Source organism: Cervus elaphus, chromosome 20 (assembly GCF_910594005.1).
Source record: "Cervus elaphus chromosome 20, mCerEla1.1, whole genome shotgun sequence".
Taxonomy (NCBI): Eukaryota; Metazoa; Chordata; class Mammalia; order Artiodactyla; family Cervidae; genus Cervus; species Cervus elaphus.
In genome coordinates, this window is record NC_057834.1 from 114445144 (window position 1) to 114461113 (window position 15970).

At 37.4% G+C, this 15970-nt stretch overlaps 1 protein-coding gene across 3 annotated transcripts in view; it reads right to left on the reverse strand.

The window, feature by feature from the left end:
* The window catches only part of ZFYVE9 (zinc finger FYVE-type containing 9), a 176329-nt gene that overhangs the window by 35453 nt on the left and 124906 nt on the right, over positions 1 to 15970 (reverse strand). For all 3 annotated transcript variants that reach the window (XM_043878351.1, XM_043878349.1, XM_043878350.1), the window contains 3 exons: positions 15651 to 15806; positions 8504 to 8728; positions 7341 to 7423 (listed from right to left, as the gene is read on the reverse strand). In XM_043878351.1, the coding sequence (XP_043734286.1) occupies positions 7341 to 7423; positions 8504 to 8728; positions 15651 to 15806 (464 nt within the window). The remainder of the gene's footprint in view (positions 1 to 7340; positions 7424 to 8503; positions 8729 to 15650; positions 15807 to 15970) is intronic.

Genomic DNA, 15970 nt, shown 5'->3' on the forward strand with positions numbered 1-15970 from the left:
AGAACAAGAGGTCAAATTGCCAACATCTGCTGAATCATCGAAAAAGCAAGAGAGTTCCAGAAAAACATCTACTTCTGCTTTATTGATTATGCCAAAGCATTGACTGTGTGGATCACAACAAACTGTGGAAAATTCTGAAAGAGATGGGAATACCAGAACACCAGACCTGCCTCATGAGAAATCTGTATGCAAGTCAAGAAGCAACAGTTAGAACTGGATGTGGAACAACAGACTGATTCCAAATCGGGAAAGGAGTCCATCAAGGCTCTATATTGTCACCCTGCTTATTTAACTTATATGTAGAGTACATCAGGCAAAATGCCGGGCTTGGTGAAGCACAAGTTGGAATCAAGACTGCCGGGAGAAATACCAATAACCTCAGAAATGCAGGTGACAACCACCTTTACGGCAGAAAGCAAAGAAGAACTAAAGAGCCTCTTGATGAAAGTGAAAGAGGAGAGTGAAAAAGTTGGCTTAAAACTCAACATTCAGAAAACTAAGATCATGGCATCTGGTCCCATCACTTCATGGCAAGTAGATGGGGAAACAATGGAAATAGTGACAGACTTCTTTGGGGGGCTCCAAAATCACTGCAGATGGTGATTGCAGCCATGAAATTAAAAGACCCTTGCTCCTTGGAAGAAAACCTATGACCAACCTAGACAGCATATTAAAAAGCAGAGACATTATTTTGCTGACAAATGTCCATCTAGTCAAATTATGGTTTTTTATGGATGTGAGAGCTGGACCATAAGAAAGCTGAATGTTGAAGAATTGATGCTTTTGAACTATGGTGTTGGAGAAGACTCTTGAGAGTCCCTTGGACTGCAAGGAGATCCAACCAGTCAATCCTAATGGAAATCAGTCCTGAATATTCACCGGAAGGACTGATGCTGAAGCTGAAACTCTAATATTTTGGCCATCTGATGGGAAGAACTGACTCACTGGGAAAGACCCTGATGCTGGGAAAGATTGAAGGCGGGAGAAGGGGAAAACAGAGGATGAGATGGTTGGATGGTATCACCAATTCTATGGACATGAGTTTGAGCAAGCTCTGGGAGTTGGTGATGGACAGGGAAGCCTGGCATGCTGCAGTCCATGGGGTCGCAAAGAGCTGGACACGACTGAGCGACTGGACTGACTGAAAGATGCTAAGGCAAGTAAATGACAAGTGATACTGAAATGACTGGACATGCAAATGGGGACAAAAAAAGAACTTCAAGGAATGCCTCATAAACAAAAATTAACTAAAAGTGAATCACAAATCTATATGTAAAACATAAAACCATAAACTTTTGAAGAAAGCATAGTGGAAAATGTTTGTGATTTAAGTTTTAGTCCATAAGTTCTTAAATATGATATAAACAGAATGCCCCATAAAAAATTAACAAACTGGACTTCAACAAAATTAAAAACTTCAGTTCTATTAATGACATTATTTTAAAAAATGAAAAGATGATCTACAGACTGAAAGAAAATATTTTAAAATGATACAAATCTACCAAAGGACTTACATGCAGAATACATGAAATACTCTCAAAATTCAACAATAAGAAAACAAAAACCATATCTTTTAAATGGGCAAAAATTTGAACATTCATTAAAGACATAAAGAAGACAAAATAAGCAAATTAAAAGATGCTCTAAATCACTCATCATTGGAAACATAAAAATTAAAATCACAAAAATTAAAACCATTAGACTTCTATTAGAATCGCAAAAATTAAAAACTAAGGCAGGAACAAGTGTTGACCAAAAAAAAAAAAAAAGACTTTTGTACCTGATGAATGCAAGACATTGCAGGCATTTTGGAAGACAATTTTACAGTTCCTTATAATGTTAAACCCTGATAGCTCAGTTGGTAAAGAATCCAACTGAAATGCAGGAGACCCTGGTTTGATCCCTGGGTCGGAAAGAACCCTGGAGAAGGGAGAGGCTACCCACTCCAGTATTCTTGCGCTTCTCTTGTGGCTCAGCTGGTAAAGAGTCTGCCTGCAATGCAGGAGACCTGGGTTCAATCCCTGGGTTGGAAAGATCCCCTAGAGGAGAGAAAGGCTACCCACTCCAGTATTCTGGCCTGGAAAATTCCATGGACTGTATAGTTCATGAAGCCGCAAAGAGTCGAACATGACTGACTGACTTTCACTTTCATAATGCTAAACATACAATATGGCTCAACTCTCCCACTCCTAGATAAATGAAAACTAAACATTCACACAGAATTTAATACATGAATGTTTACATTTATAGCAGTTTTATTCAGTTGCAAGAAACTAGAAACCCCGATATACATCAACAGGTGAATGAACAAACTATAGTTCACACATACAACACAACCCTACTCAGCAATAAAAATCAATCATCTATTGATAACTGAAGGTTACCAGAGTATACCACAGCTAAATACGCCTCTTGTTAATCAGTCTTTGGCCAGTCTAATCTAGAGGACCTCATTCAAAGAACGTGAGATGAGTGGACGAGAAATTCCTTCCCAACAATACATATAACATAGATTAATCTCAAATGCATTAAGATAAGTAAAAGAAGCCAGACTGAGAAGGCTACATACTGTATAATTTCCCTTACAGGACAGTCTGAAAAAACTAAAACTACAGGGACAAAGGATCAATGATTACCAGACATTAGAAGTGCACCAGCAAATATTCTGGAGTGACAGAACTGTTCTGTATTTCAATTGTGAGAGTGGTTGTAATGTAACCGTTACATGTGTGAAAACCCTTAGAAATATACTCAAAAAAAGGTGGCTTTTACCATACATAAAATTTTTTTAAGTTTTAAAGAAAGAGGTAGATTTAAGCAGGGTTTACATTTTGCCAGGCTACCACAACACACAGTAAAAGAGAAAAAGGAACTAGAATTATGTTAAAAAAGTGATTTGATGATGAAACTATGGAATCAAAATATACAAAAACAGAAAAGGAACAGGAGTGAGAAATAGTGAAAAGGTTTCTTGAAATCAGTAGACTGCAGGATCCTGATAATCTAGAGAGAAAGTGATGATGTGGAGTGAGATGCTTCAGGAGATAATTCAACAAATGTTTGTATAAATAAAATGATAGAGACCATAGAAACCTTAGGCTGCTGTTGCTAGATAACAGGACAAATATCTCCTTTTCATTCCAAAATAGAATACAACCTGAAAGAAAAATTATCTTGCAAAAAAATGAGACCAAAAACTAAAATTACCAAGGAGGGACAAAGGGGTGGGGGCTGGAGTAGAAGAATATAGAGAGATATTATACATTAAAATATATCTTAGAAATTTTCATTTCTGCCCAATGTAGAGGAAAGGAGACTGGATTAGCCTCATGTCTTAAACAACCAAAGACCACACAAAACATATGGAACAATGATTTTCAAGAGAGCGAATTTGAGGTAAGAAAGGACAGTGATCCTTGAGAGACTGGAAACAAACAAGATGAGCTCTGTGACTGCCCAGGTCACGCTTCAGGAGAGCTTCCAAGCTCAGATGCAGGAAAGGGGAACGCCGGCAGAGGCTGGCAGAGTTCCTGAGGAGAGAAAACTGAAAAATGAGAAAAATGAAGGTAGGTAGTTAGAGTTGACAGGACAGAGAGGAGAAAACTGCAGACAGGACTCCAAAGGTTTGCAGAAGGTCACATCACGTATTTAGCAGTGCTCTCATTAGCTAATAAGTGTGAGGAAACCTGAGGCCAGTGAAAGAAATGCCTGAAGTGATTATTGGGAGCATTATCTGATACACAGGTCTGGGAATAATGCCTATTCCCAAAATCCAGATAGAAAGACCTCTTGGGCATTCATGGGCATTGAGTAGAGTCTTACTGTATAATAAAGAATTTGGCTGACCTTTGCCCCTGGTTCCTGGGACATAGCCCCTAAACCCTTGGAATTTCCTGAGTGACGTGAGTGCCCTTCTTATTCCTGGTGGGCTCTATGTCTATGTCATTTGACAGTCAGTGTCAACTTGATGATATTCAGGCTAACAAGATGACTCAGGGTGGTAGCTGGCCATTTCAGAAACATCAACCACATGATGAGAGGTTGGGGCTTTGAGGTACACAATACCTGCCTGACTTTTGGGGAATGCTGAAGTGGGGCTGAAGATTGAGTTCAATCACATAGCCAATGATTCAATCAATCAGGAATAGTAAGGAATCTCCAATAAAAACTCAAGACACAAAAGTTACTTGTTTGGAACCCTCCCAGACCCTGCACTATGTGTCTCTACTGGTGGCTGCTCCTGACTTATATCTCCACTGTTATAATAAAACTGTATCTTAAGTACAGTTGGCTCTTGAATAACATGGGGGTTAGGGGAGTCAACCCCTGCACCGTCAAAAATCCATGTATAACATTACACTCAGCTCTCTGAACTACAGTTCTGTAATCTGCAGGTTCTAGTAACCATGGACTGTGTAGTACAAATTTACTGGGAAAAAAAAATCCACATAAGTGGATCTGAGCAGTTCAAGCCCATGTTGTTCAAGGGTCAACTGCATAGTACTTTGCTGAGTTCTGTGAATCATTCTAGTGAATCATTAAACCTGATGGGTTAGTGGGATCTCCCACATTTGTATCTAGTTAGTGCCAACTGTAGGAGGTCTGGGGACCTTTGAATTTACAGCTAGCATCTGAAGTAATGGCAGTCTTATGAAGAACTGTGTCTTTAATCTGTGAGGTTTAACTTAATTCCAAATAATGTCCAAAGTCACTAAAAATCACTGTGGTTGTTGTTTCAGTCGCTAAGTAATGTCCAACTCTTGAGACCTGATGGACTGTAGCCCGCTAAGCTCCTCTGTCCATGCGATTTTCCAGGCAAGAATACTGGAGTAGGTTGTTGTTTTCTTCTCCAGGGGATCTTCCTGACCCAAGATTGAACCTGTGTCTCTTGCACTGGTAAGTGAACTCTTCACTACTGAGCCACCAGGAAAGCCCTCTTCCACCTATAATGGCCACCATATATTTTCCACTATTTTATTCTCAACCCTACAGTTTGAATAGGTAATTTGCATTACAACTGTTTTTTCTGTACTCTGAGCCAGTTAATTTTAACATAATTCGAGATTGAATTGATATCTTGTTCAGTGTTTAGAGACACTAATAACTACATTTCAAAACAAATTTAATAGTACTACTTTCAACATATGATAATTAATGCTTTATTTGGCTAGAATATTGAGAAAAATGTAATGATCTGATCCACTCTAAATTCAATAAATACTATAAAGCAAGTTTGCTTTAAATCTAGAAGCTTGTTCTCACAAGTGTTTGCATCTAAGAGCGCTGACTGAAAATACAAGGAGTATGTATTTCTCTGATAATGAGTGATGTTGAGCATCTTTTCATGTGTTTGTTAGCCATCTGTATGTCTTCTTTGGAGAAATGTCTGTCTGTTTAGTTCTTTGGCCCATTTTTTTGATTGAGTCATTTATTTTTCTGGAATTGAGCTGCAGGAGTTGTATATTTTTGAGATATGTAGCAGAAAGAGCAAGGAGGATGGAGCAGGAAGATGCAAACCCTGGCTTTACAATTTGCTATACAATTTCTAAGCTTAGGTTGCTGAATCTTTAAAATGCAAATAATATGCATCCCTACTAACTTGTAGAACTATTGTGGTGGCAAAATAATACAAGGCATTTTCAGTTACAAAGAATCATATAAATGTCAGATACTATTTGCGGAATCTCATCATAAATAGTGAAATAACAGCTAAATGTCCTACTGGTGATAGCTTAAAAGTTTCTTTGTCATGGCTGAAGGACAGAAAGTATCTTAACATAATTATGTAGTATACTAGAAAAAGGGCTGTACGTTTGAAGTATTTGTCTATTGATGTCAATATCTGCTCTTGTTTCTCAGTATTTCTACTCAATTTGTGGGGGAAAAAATGCTTCTTACATTTTCATTCCAGATATCATACAAATCGCTGTAGAGAGGAACAAAGAAAGGCAAGATGGGAAACATATTTCTTATCAGAAAAAAATGCAAACCAGAAGGCAACAGAATAAATTTTTAAAATTCTCAAAGAATAAAACCGTCAGTCTAGAATTTACAGCTGGCAAAAGTGTCTTCTTTCAAATACAAAGGACTTTGTAAGAAACACAGATGCTAAAAGAATTCATTACCAGTCAATCCACACTATAAGAAACATTAGAGGAAATCTTTCAGGTAGGAGGACACCAAATGGAAATACAGATTTACACAAAGGAATGGAGAGCACTGCAAATGGCAGCTACATGAGTAGACCTATAAGAATCTTTCTCATTGTTTAAATCTCTTTAAAAGATAACTGGAACTATAACTACAATTCCATGACAGAGTAATAAATCAAGTCCCCCAAAAGCAATAAAGTTGGATAAATTTATTTAAAAAAGAAAACAAAACCCAACCATTTCAGTGCCCTTGACTCAGGCTAAAAGCACACAATACACTGAGATGTGCTCATTCAGGAAAATTACTGAACTTCAAGTAAGAAGAATAGAGTTGAGTCTGTGATCTTCTGGCCTGGGGCTGCCCCTAACTTTGCCCTGTAGTTCAACCAAGGCAAGGTAGTTTGTGAAAACAGTAAGCTTTGCTTCTTGTAGAATCTTGCTTGATTTGGAGTGTCTCAGTTAAAGCAGTAATCTTAGTGACTAGTGAAAGAAGACCAGTGGCTCTGTTACCCAGAGGCTGCTAGTCTATCTGGAGCAAGTAATAAGCAGGCAGACTAGCCAGAAATTTAACAAGGAGTTCTGGGAATGAGACGGCAACAGGGAATTTCATAAATTCTCCACATACATACCTAGGACTGACCTAAGTCTGTGCACATGTGCAGCAGAGACCTTAGTGGGCCCAAGCCAACTAATCCTTGGTCAACAGGGTCAGAGCCTATGCATGTGCCAAGGAGATATGAGAGAGTCCAGTGGAAAATAAAGGAATAATATTTGAATCCCAGTCCACACATCAAAAAAGTATAGATGCCTTACTGGCTTGAGGTATGTGAATACAATCTCTGATCAATCTTTGGCTAAACTGTAAGCTACATGGACACAGGGGAAATCTCTAGGATGCCAGGCTTAAAATTAAAACAAGACATAATGCTGGGTGCTTTAAGTATGCACTACTCTTCACAATAATCCTGCAAGGACACTTAGTAAGTGTACAACCAAGAGCCAGAATCCAGTACTATTTCATTCCAAAGCTCCAAGTAGTTTCCAAAGAATATACATGTTCTGTTCTTTTCTTTTAGCATAAATCTTCACTTCCCTGAAGCAGCAAGGTATGAACAAAATAATAAAATCTGCTTCCTTCTCCCATACAAATCCCAGTGAAGAACAATAAAATAATAATTCTCAACTTACTGCAAGAAGATTCATGATGGTATGCCCAGTCTCTCCGAACAATGGCTTCCGAAATCTGACGCTGAACAGTGGGCATGGATAAACTATGCAAATGAGAAATCAACAGACTAAGTTCGGCAGCTTATAATTTTGGTAAAAGAGATATCAAGTTTCATAAAGTTCTCAAAATATAATTGTAGATACTCATTAGAGCACTGAATTCCTTCCTCTGTGGTTAGGAAGTCTTTTTTAAAAGAGTTCACTCTTAGACATGTCTGAATCAGGACACTCCTTAGATAAGCCAAACACCAGGTGATCCTAGCTGGCTCCTTGAACTTTATGGTTTCAACTGTCTGTGCAAGCGAGGGAGACACAAATGTTGTTTCCTCTAAATTTAATCCTTTGCTTTCCTTACTATATTTTGCTGATTCATAATACCATCCTCTTAATAATGCCATGCAACAGAAAAGGCAAAGAAACTGACAGCAACTTATACAACTTCACTCAAAGTAACAGAGCTAGTAAGTGGCAAAGTTAAAAACCTATTCCGGTGGTCAATTCCTAGACCAGGGCAACTTTGATACGAAGTTTAAAATAAGGCTTGCATTCAGGCCTTAATGTCTTTAAAAACAATAGCAGCTTAGTTGCACTGCTACAACCATGGGCACAGAGGCTCTTTTATTGCTTACTTTACCAACTGAGAGTTATCTCTATACCATTAGCTTCCAGTCTGTTACATTATATAAAATATAATTTGTCATAACTATTTTCCAAACAAGTGACAAAAAATATGCTCACCATATATGGATACTATAAAAAATATAGTTACTTGTTAAGCTGATATTCATTTTTTCTGAAGATGATCCTGTATAAAACCTATAAATTAACCTATAAAATCAGTAAGTTTACAAGGCAATAAATAATCACTAACATCCTCACTTGTTATTTTGAGTCCTTCCCATTACAGCCAAAGCAATGCAAGAGACATGGGTCCAGAAGATCCCTGGAGGAGGTCTCAAAGAAAAATAGAGACACTGACCATATTTAGCTTAGTTATTTTAAAAGACTACTTCTGCTTAATTGTATCACCATGGGGCTCTGAATATCTCAAATCTCAAGTCTTTGCTTAGTTTTTATGTCTTGGTCTTGGTCATATGGTTTAGAAGAGGGTATTTTTTACTTACGTCGATATTCAGCTCCAAGTCTCAACATTAGTCGGATGGGAAACACTTTAGCCCAAGGAGTTTCCCATTTCTGAATGAGAATCCCAAACAAGTAAGGTGGGGTTGGGAGTACTAGGTCTTGAAGTGACTGGTAAGTAGATGTCACATATAAGAATCCACCATGTTCTTTACTGCCAAGGAAACTTTGACTGAAGAAGGAATGTCCCAAGTTGCCTACAACATTCCCTAAAACAAAAAAGTACATTAATTACTATCAATAAAACAATCATATTTTAATAATCATTATTATCAGCACTGGGCCAGACATTACCAAACATTAATTCCCAACCTTTCACTATGAAAGACACACATTTATAAAGTTGTTTCTTAAATAAATGGCATTTATTAAATGAAAATTTGTTCTCCAATTTGATGAGGGCTTCTGGTGAGCATAAAATACCTTGCATTATTAGCACACTCTAGTTTGTCTGGCTAAAAGACATAAAAAAATATTGATACCTTGCTTTAGATTATACAACTTACTGTATGAATTACTTTAGAGGTCTCAGGATCATAAATATTACCTCAAAGGTCATGAAAAAGTATTAGGATTAGGTACCTGCTCTCACACAGTTTACAGTCCCATTGAGTAAATAAATTCAATTCATGAATATAATTAATGAAGACATTAAGTACAGATACATAAGAGACACTTAAGGGAAGGAAATTTATGGAGAAAGTAGAATGACAGATTGGATTTATTCTAATTTTATTAATAGTTGAGATAAATATAAAACAGTAATAACCTAGGGCTTATTTAATCTCATATCAGGCAGGTTTTTTTTCTTTTACTTGCAAATGCTCTTAACTAAGTACTTTCTAATTCAAGTATTTTTTTAATGAAATAGTAACAAATCACCCTTCGTTAAGGAGACAGTTTCCTCAGTTTAGAATTACAAAAGAACTTCCTGATAAGGGCTGTTCAATAACGTAACAGAAGATTTATTCCGAGACATGTGCAAACTTCCTTTGATACCTCTGAAATAATAGCAAGTAGAGAAACTGCCATCAGAGAAGTTAATGCTTACTTTCCTTGGAAACTAAGAGTCTATTTGCAGAACAGTTCAGTGATGGAACATAGAATCCTTGAGAGAAGTGGAAGCTATACTAACAGCAGGGACCACAAGTGGAGAGAATACCACCCCACAAAATCCAGAGAAGCTTTATGACTGAAAGTCATGTTCACCTGCGCATCATCATCTTCCAAATACCTTCGGGGTAGTACCTTTGCCTCATTGGAAAAGACCCTGAAGCTGGGAAAGATTGAGGGCAGAAAGAGAAGAGGGCGACAGAGGAGGAGATGGTTGGATGGCATCATCAAATCAATGGACATGAGTTTGAGCAAATTCCAGGAGATGATGAAGGACAGGGAAGCCTGGCGTGCTGCAGCCCATGGGGTCGCCAAGAGTCAGACATGAGTAAGCAACTGAACAACCACCTCTTCCCCAGGACTAACCAGATCTGGCTGCACATTTAAACTGCTGGGCCAGATCTATAAGAACAGAATAACCCCCATATCAAGGAAGGAAAATGTTATTTTGGAAAAAAAAAAATCACAAATTTTGAAGTCACAGAGACATGGGTTTGAACACTAGTTTGAGCATTTACTATTACGAGATTGGGGGCAAGTTACCTAATTTCTGTGAACCTCAACATCTGTGACAATAGAGAAGATTACACTAAATTTCAGACTTGATGTGAATAAATGATAGAATATATGTAAAATGCCAAATAACATCTTGCACACAGTGTGTTCTCAAAAAATGTTAACTAGATGGGGAAACAGTGACACACTTTATTTTCTTGGGCTCCAAAATCACTATGGATGATGACTACGGACATGAAATTAAAAGACGCCTGCTCCTTGAAAGAAAAGCAATGACAAACCTAGACAGAATATTAAAAAGCAGTGACATTTCTTTGCCTACAAAGATCTATATAGTCAAAGCTATGGTTTTTCCAGTAGTCATGTATAGATGTGAGTTGGACCATAAAGAAGGCTGAGTGCCAAAGAATTGATGCTTTTGAACTGTGGTGCTGGAAGACTCTTGAGAGTCCCCTGGACTGCAAAAAGATCAAACCAGTCAATCCTAGAGAAAATCAATCCTGAATATTCACTAGAGGGACTGATGCTGAAGCTGAAGCTCCAATATTTTGACCGCCTGATGTGAAGAGCTGACTCATTAGAAAAGACTCTGATGCTGGGAAAGATTGAAGGCAGGAGGAAAGGGGGATGACAGAGGATGAGATGGTTGGATGGCATCACTGACTCAATGGACATGAGTTTGAGCAAACTCCAGGAGATGGTGAAGGACAGGGAAGCCTGGTGTGCTGCAGTCCATGGAGTCGCAGAGTCAGACACGACTGAACCACTGAACAACAACAGCATCCATTCAACCATACAGACAAATCTCAAAAGCACTGCACTAAGAAAAATTAGTCAAACACAACAGTGAGATTTCATTGGTATAACTTTCTCAAAAATGCAAAACTATAGGGACAGAAATCAAATTACTAGTTGCCAGGAGCAGAGGGTAAAGTGAGGGGATTAAATACAAAGGGACATGAGGCAGGATTTAAAGATAATGAAAATATTATATATTTGATACCGGTAGCTGTTACCGGACTTTATTGGTTTGTCTAGATTCAATGAACTATTTATATACAGTATGTATTTATATACAGAATGTATTTATATACAGTAATATATGTCTAAAAAGGCACATTACTGTATATAAATTATACCTCATATACTTGACTAAAAAAACTCAGAGAACTTTAGTAGTGAACTTACAGAAAATCAAAGAGAAAGAGACAGTTCTAAAAGCCAAAGAGGAAAGACAAATAACTGTTTACTAAAAAAGGAGAAAGGGGGAATTCTTTGGCAGTCCACTGAGTAGGATGCTGCCCTTACGCTGTACAGGCCAAGGGCTTGGTCGCCGGTAAGGGAACTAAGAATCCATAACATACGCAGCTCAAAAAAAAAAGCGGCTAGATTGCAGGGCTTCCCTGGTAGTTCAGATGGCAAAGAATCTGCCTGCAATGCAGTAGACCCAGATTCAACCTCTGGGTCAGGAAGATCCTCTGGAGTAGGAAATGGCATCCCACTCCAGTAGTCTCACCTGGAGAATTCCAGTAACAAGAGGAGCCTGGCAGGCTCTCGTCCATGGGGTTGCAAAGAGTAGGAGAAGTAGGAGGAGAGTAGGAGAAGTAGAAGTAGGAGAAGACTGAGAGACTAACATTTTCACTTTCTTTCAGATTGCAGAAAACGCCAGAAGACAATGAAGTAATACCTTCAAAGTACTTGGTAAGGGAAGGTGAAATGAAGCAATGAACGAAAGAAGGAAGAAAGGGAGGGAAAAAAAATCTGTTAACCTAGAATTCTTTAGCCAACTAATTATTTAAGAATGATGGAAAAATAAAAACATTTCAGACATACAAAGACTAATGGAGTTTAACAACCATACACCATCATCAAGAGAACTAATTAAGAGATGTGTTTCAGCAAGAAAAGCAAGTCCTAATGGAAACATGGGATACTAAAACAGCAGATAATAATATAGTGGTGAATTTAATAATTTTGATTGAACTGAAAATCAATCTTGATTTTTAATACTGGAATTAAAAACTGAATATAATTGAATATAAGTAATATTTTTTTTTCTTTTACAAAAGGTAAAACAAATTACAACAAATGCAAGAATGGCAAAGATATTAAATGAGTGAAGTATGCTGAGGTCTGTGTCATGTTTGGAAGGACTGAAATGCTCTGAGGCAGAACTGTCAGCTTCCTCCTGTTCACACCTTGTTTAATTCCCTACCTTTCTGTGGGGATAACACCTATTAATATATTGGGTGTCACTCCCATGATTAGGCTACTAATCAATAAACTTTGAGTTAATCAACAGGGAGGTTATCAGAGTTGGCCTGACATAAGCTCTTTAAATCTAGGTCTAGGGGTCAGAGATTCAAAGTGGAGACACACTCCTGCTGACCTGAAGGAAAGGAAACACTCATGTGGTAAACTACCAATGAGGCAAGGAGCTGCAGGCAGCCTCGGGGAGCCAAGAGTACTTCCCAACCAGTAGTAATAAGAAAATGGGTATTTGTAAGAAAGTGAATTCTGCCAACAACCTGAGGACCTTGGGCTCCAAATGAGAAGCCCAGCATAGCTAACACCTTAAGGCACCCTTAGATGAAGATTCACTTAAGCTGTGCCTGGACTTCTAACCTATGGAAACTGAGATAATAAATGTGTGCTGCTTTAAGCCTAAGTTTGTGCCTTAGGAATATAGTAATAAAAAGCTAATACATACTGAATTTAACTCTGTCATAAAATGGTTATAGTTAACACTTATGTTGAAAAAATTAAAGGAATCCCAAAGAAAATGCTAATGCAACAGATACAGGAGTGAAAGATAATAAATGTGTGCTGCTTTAAGCCTAAGTTTGTGCCTTAGAAATATAGTAATAAAAAACTAATACATACTGAATTTAACTCTGTTATAAAATGGTTATAGTTAACACTTATGCTGAAAAAATTAAAGGAATCCCAAAGAAAATGCTAATGCAACAGATACAGGAGTGAAAGACATAAACAGGATGTATCTGTCACAGAAAAAAACCTATACATGGCCAATAAATACATGAAAATATGCTCAGTCTCATTAATAGTGAAACGCAATTCAGAGTGAGATATCATTTATATCCACCAGTATGGCAAAAATTAAAACTCTGATAAAACCAAGTGTTGACAACTTTTATACACTGGAGATGGGCACAGATAGATATAAACTGGTAAACCTCTCTGGGAGACAGTTTAACATCACCTAATAATGTTGAAGATATCAATACCCTATAAAAAAGCAATTCTCCTCCTAAGCATTGTTGCTGTTTAGTCACTAAGTTGTGTCTGACTCTTTTGCAACGCCATGGACTATACTGCCTGCCAGGTTCCTCAGTCCATGGGATTTCCCAGCAAGAATACTGGCTGCTGTTGGTCAGTCACTAAGTTGTGTCCGACTCTTTGCAACCCCATGAACTGCAGTATGCCAGGCTTCCCTTTCCTTCACTATCTCCCAGAGTTTGTTCAAACTCGTGTCCATTGAATCGGTGTGCCATCCAACCATCTCATCCTCTGTCATCCCCATCTCCATCTGCCCTCAATCTTTCCCAGCATCAGGGTCTTTTCCATCGAGTCAGCTCTTCACCGAAGTATTGCAGCTTCAGCTTCAGCATCAGTCCTTCCAATGAATATTCAGACTTGATTTCCTTTAGGACTGACTAGTTGGATATCCTTACTGTCCAAGGGACTCTCAAAAGTCTTCTCCAGCAACACACTTCAAAAGCATCAATTCTTCAGTGCTCAGTCTTCTTTATGGTCCACCTTTCACATCTGAACATAACTACTGGAAAAACCACAGCTTTGACCATACAGACCTTTGTCCAACACTGATATCTCTGCTTTTTAATACACTGTCTAGGTTTGTCATAGATTTTTTTCCTAGGAACAAGCATCTTTTAATTTCGTGGCTACAGTCACTGTCCACAGTGATTTTAGAGCCTAAGAAAATAAAATCTGTTACTGTTTCCACTTTTTCCCCTATATAATTGCCAGGAAGTGATGGGACCAGATGCCATGATCTTAGTTTTTTGAACGCTGAGTTTTAAGCCAGTTTTCTGTAAAACCCAAACCAATTTGTGGCCAACCCAACATGTAACAAACCAAGAAATGTTTAGTTTGCCTTCAATGGTAGTATGAGGAGATTACTAGTGGGAAACGAGATTGAAAATAGACGATCAGATACGTACAGCACTGAATGTCAGAGTACACAGTTTATTCTAAAGGTAACATGGAGCCAAGAAAGGGTTTTGAGTAAAAGAGGGAAATAACTGAAGACTAACTCCAGAAAAAATAATCTGGTACATGTAATTCCTGTTTCATTCAAATTCATGTTCTGAGTGTCTGTTTGTAAAACATAACTATAAGACATGGAGGAAGGGAGGAGAGACGGGGAGACATAACTTTCCCATGCCCTGCAATAACCAGTAGGCATCCTGAAACTCTCAGAATGTCACTTCTCACAAACCACCATTTTCCCCCTCACTGTGGAAAGGATAAGCAGTGATGTGTGACCAAAAACTTTATATACACTAAAAGAGAAACATATATAAATACATATATACATATATACATTATTATTAATACATGTAGTTTAGATTAAAAATTCATGAAAGAATTATAAAGACAGTTCATATAAGGGCTTCTGCAGCCTTTTGAGTGACATATAGCAGAGAAACCACTAAGCTTTGGATAGAGTGTTTAAGGTTTTTACACTGAAGGGAAATTTAACATATAGCTTGCCAGTTCCACACAATGTACCATAAGAGAAGAAAAATAATGAATCAGGATCATCTTAGAACACTTATAATGTGTCCATTTATTTTTAAAATATCACAGTGAAATAATATACTAAACTTCTACCTTGATTATCTAAATATGGGATTCACAGTAAAATAGACATAGCACATAAAGTATTATGCACATTTTTTTAAAAACTTCTATCCTATTAATATACTTAAAAATATTCCCTCTCTCCCAATTTTTAATAGTATGTCTTTATATTAGTATATTTAGTCTTTTGAACTTCTATGCATTTACTTTCATATTGTTACAGTTAGTAATATTTATAATTTACTTTGAAATCATAATAAAGTCACTCATGCTAGTGGTTTTTGAAACTTGAAAGTTAAATGAATATATATATTATGATTATATGAATATTATTAAACAAGTTAGCAAGTTATCATTATCCTTCCTTCTACCAGATAACAATACCATGTCCTAAACCAATCAAAGGAAAAGATTCTTACATCATTGTGGTCAGTGGATTATCTTACAACTCTGATTACAGTCTTTGTAAAATAATAACTACACCAGATAAAGTATTAAAATTTATAACCTCCTCAAACCATGCCAAGTTCTAACTTGCCAATAATTCCAAAGTCCAACACCAGGCTTCCAAATTAAAGACTATTATTTTGCATCTGAGTCCAGAATTTCTTATCAACTATAAAGGGTTCAGACAAACTCATAAAGTATCCCCACCTGCCAGAGCATCCCGATAAAGCTGCACAAAATGGTTGAAGATATCCTTTGGCAAACACTTTTCATCTGGTAGACACTGCAGAAGAATGACTATCTCAGACTGACCAACTGCATGCATTCCCTTTGTTGTGAAACACCAGCACTTCCTGTTCACATCTACAGATTAAATAAAAATATATAAATGAAGACCTTCTTCTCAATCCTTACTCTTAAGAAATGCACAGAACTCTGTTTTAACACACCGAAGAATAAAACAGATCCCACTGACTTTGTATAATTCAACTGTGAACTGTCACTACTGAGCCAAAGGACTTTTGCAG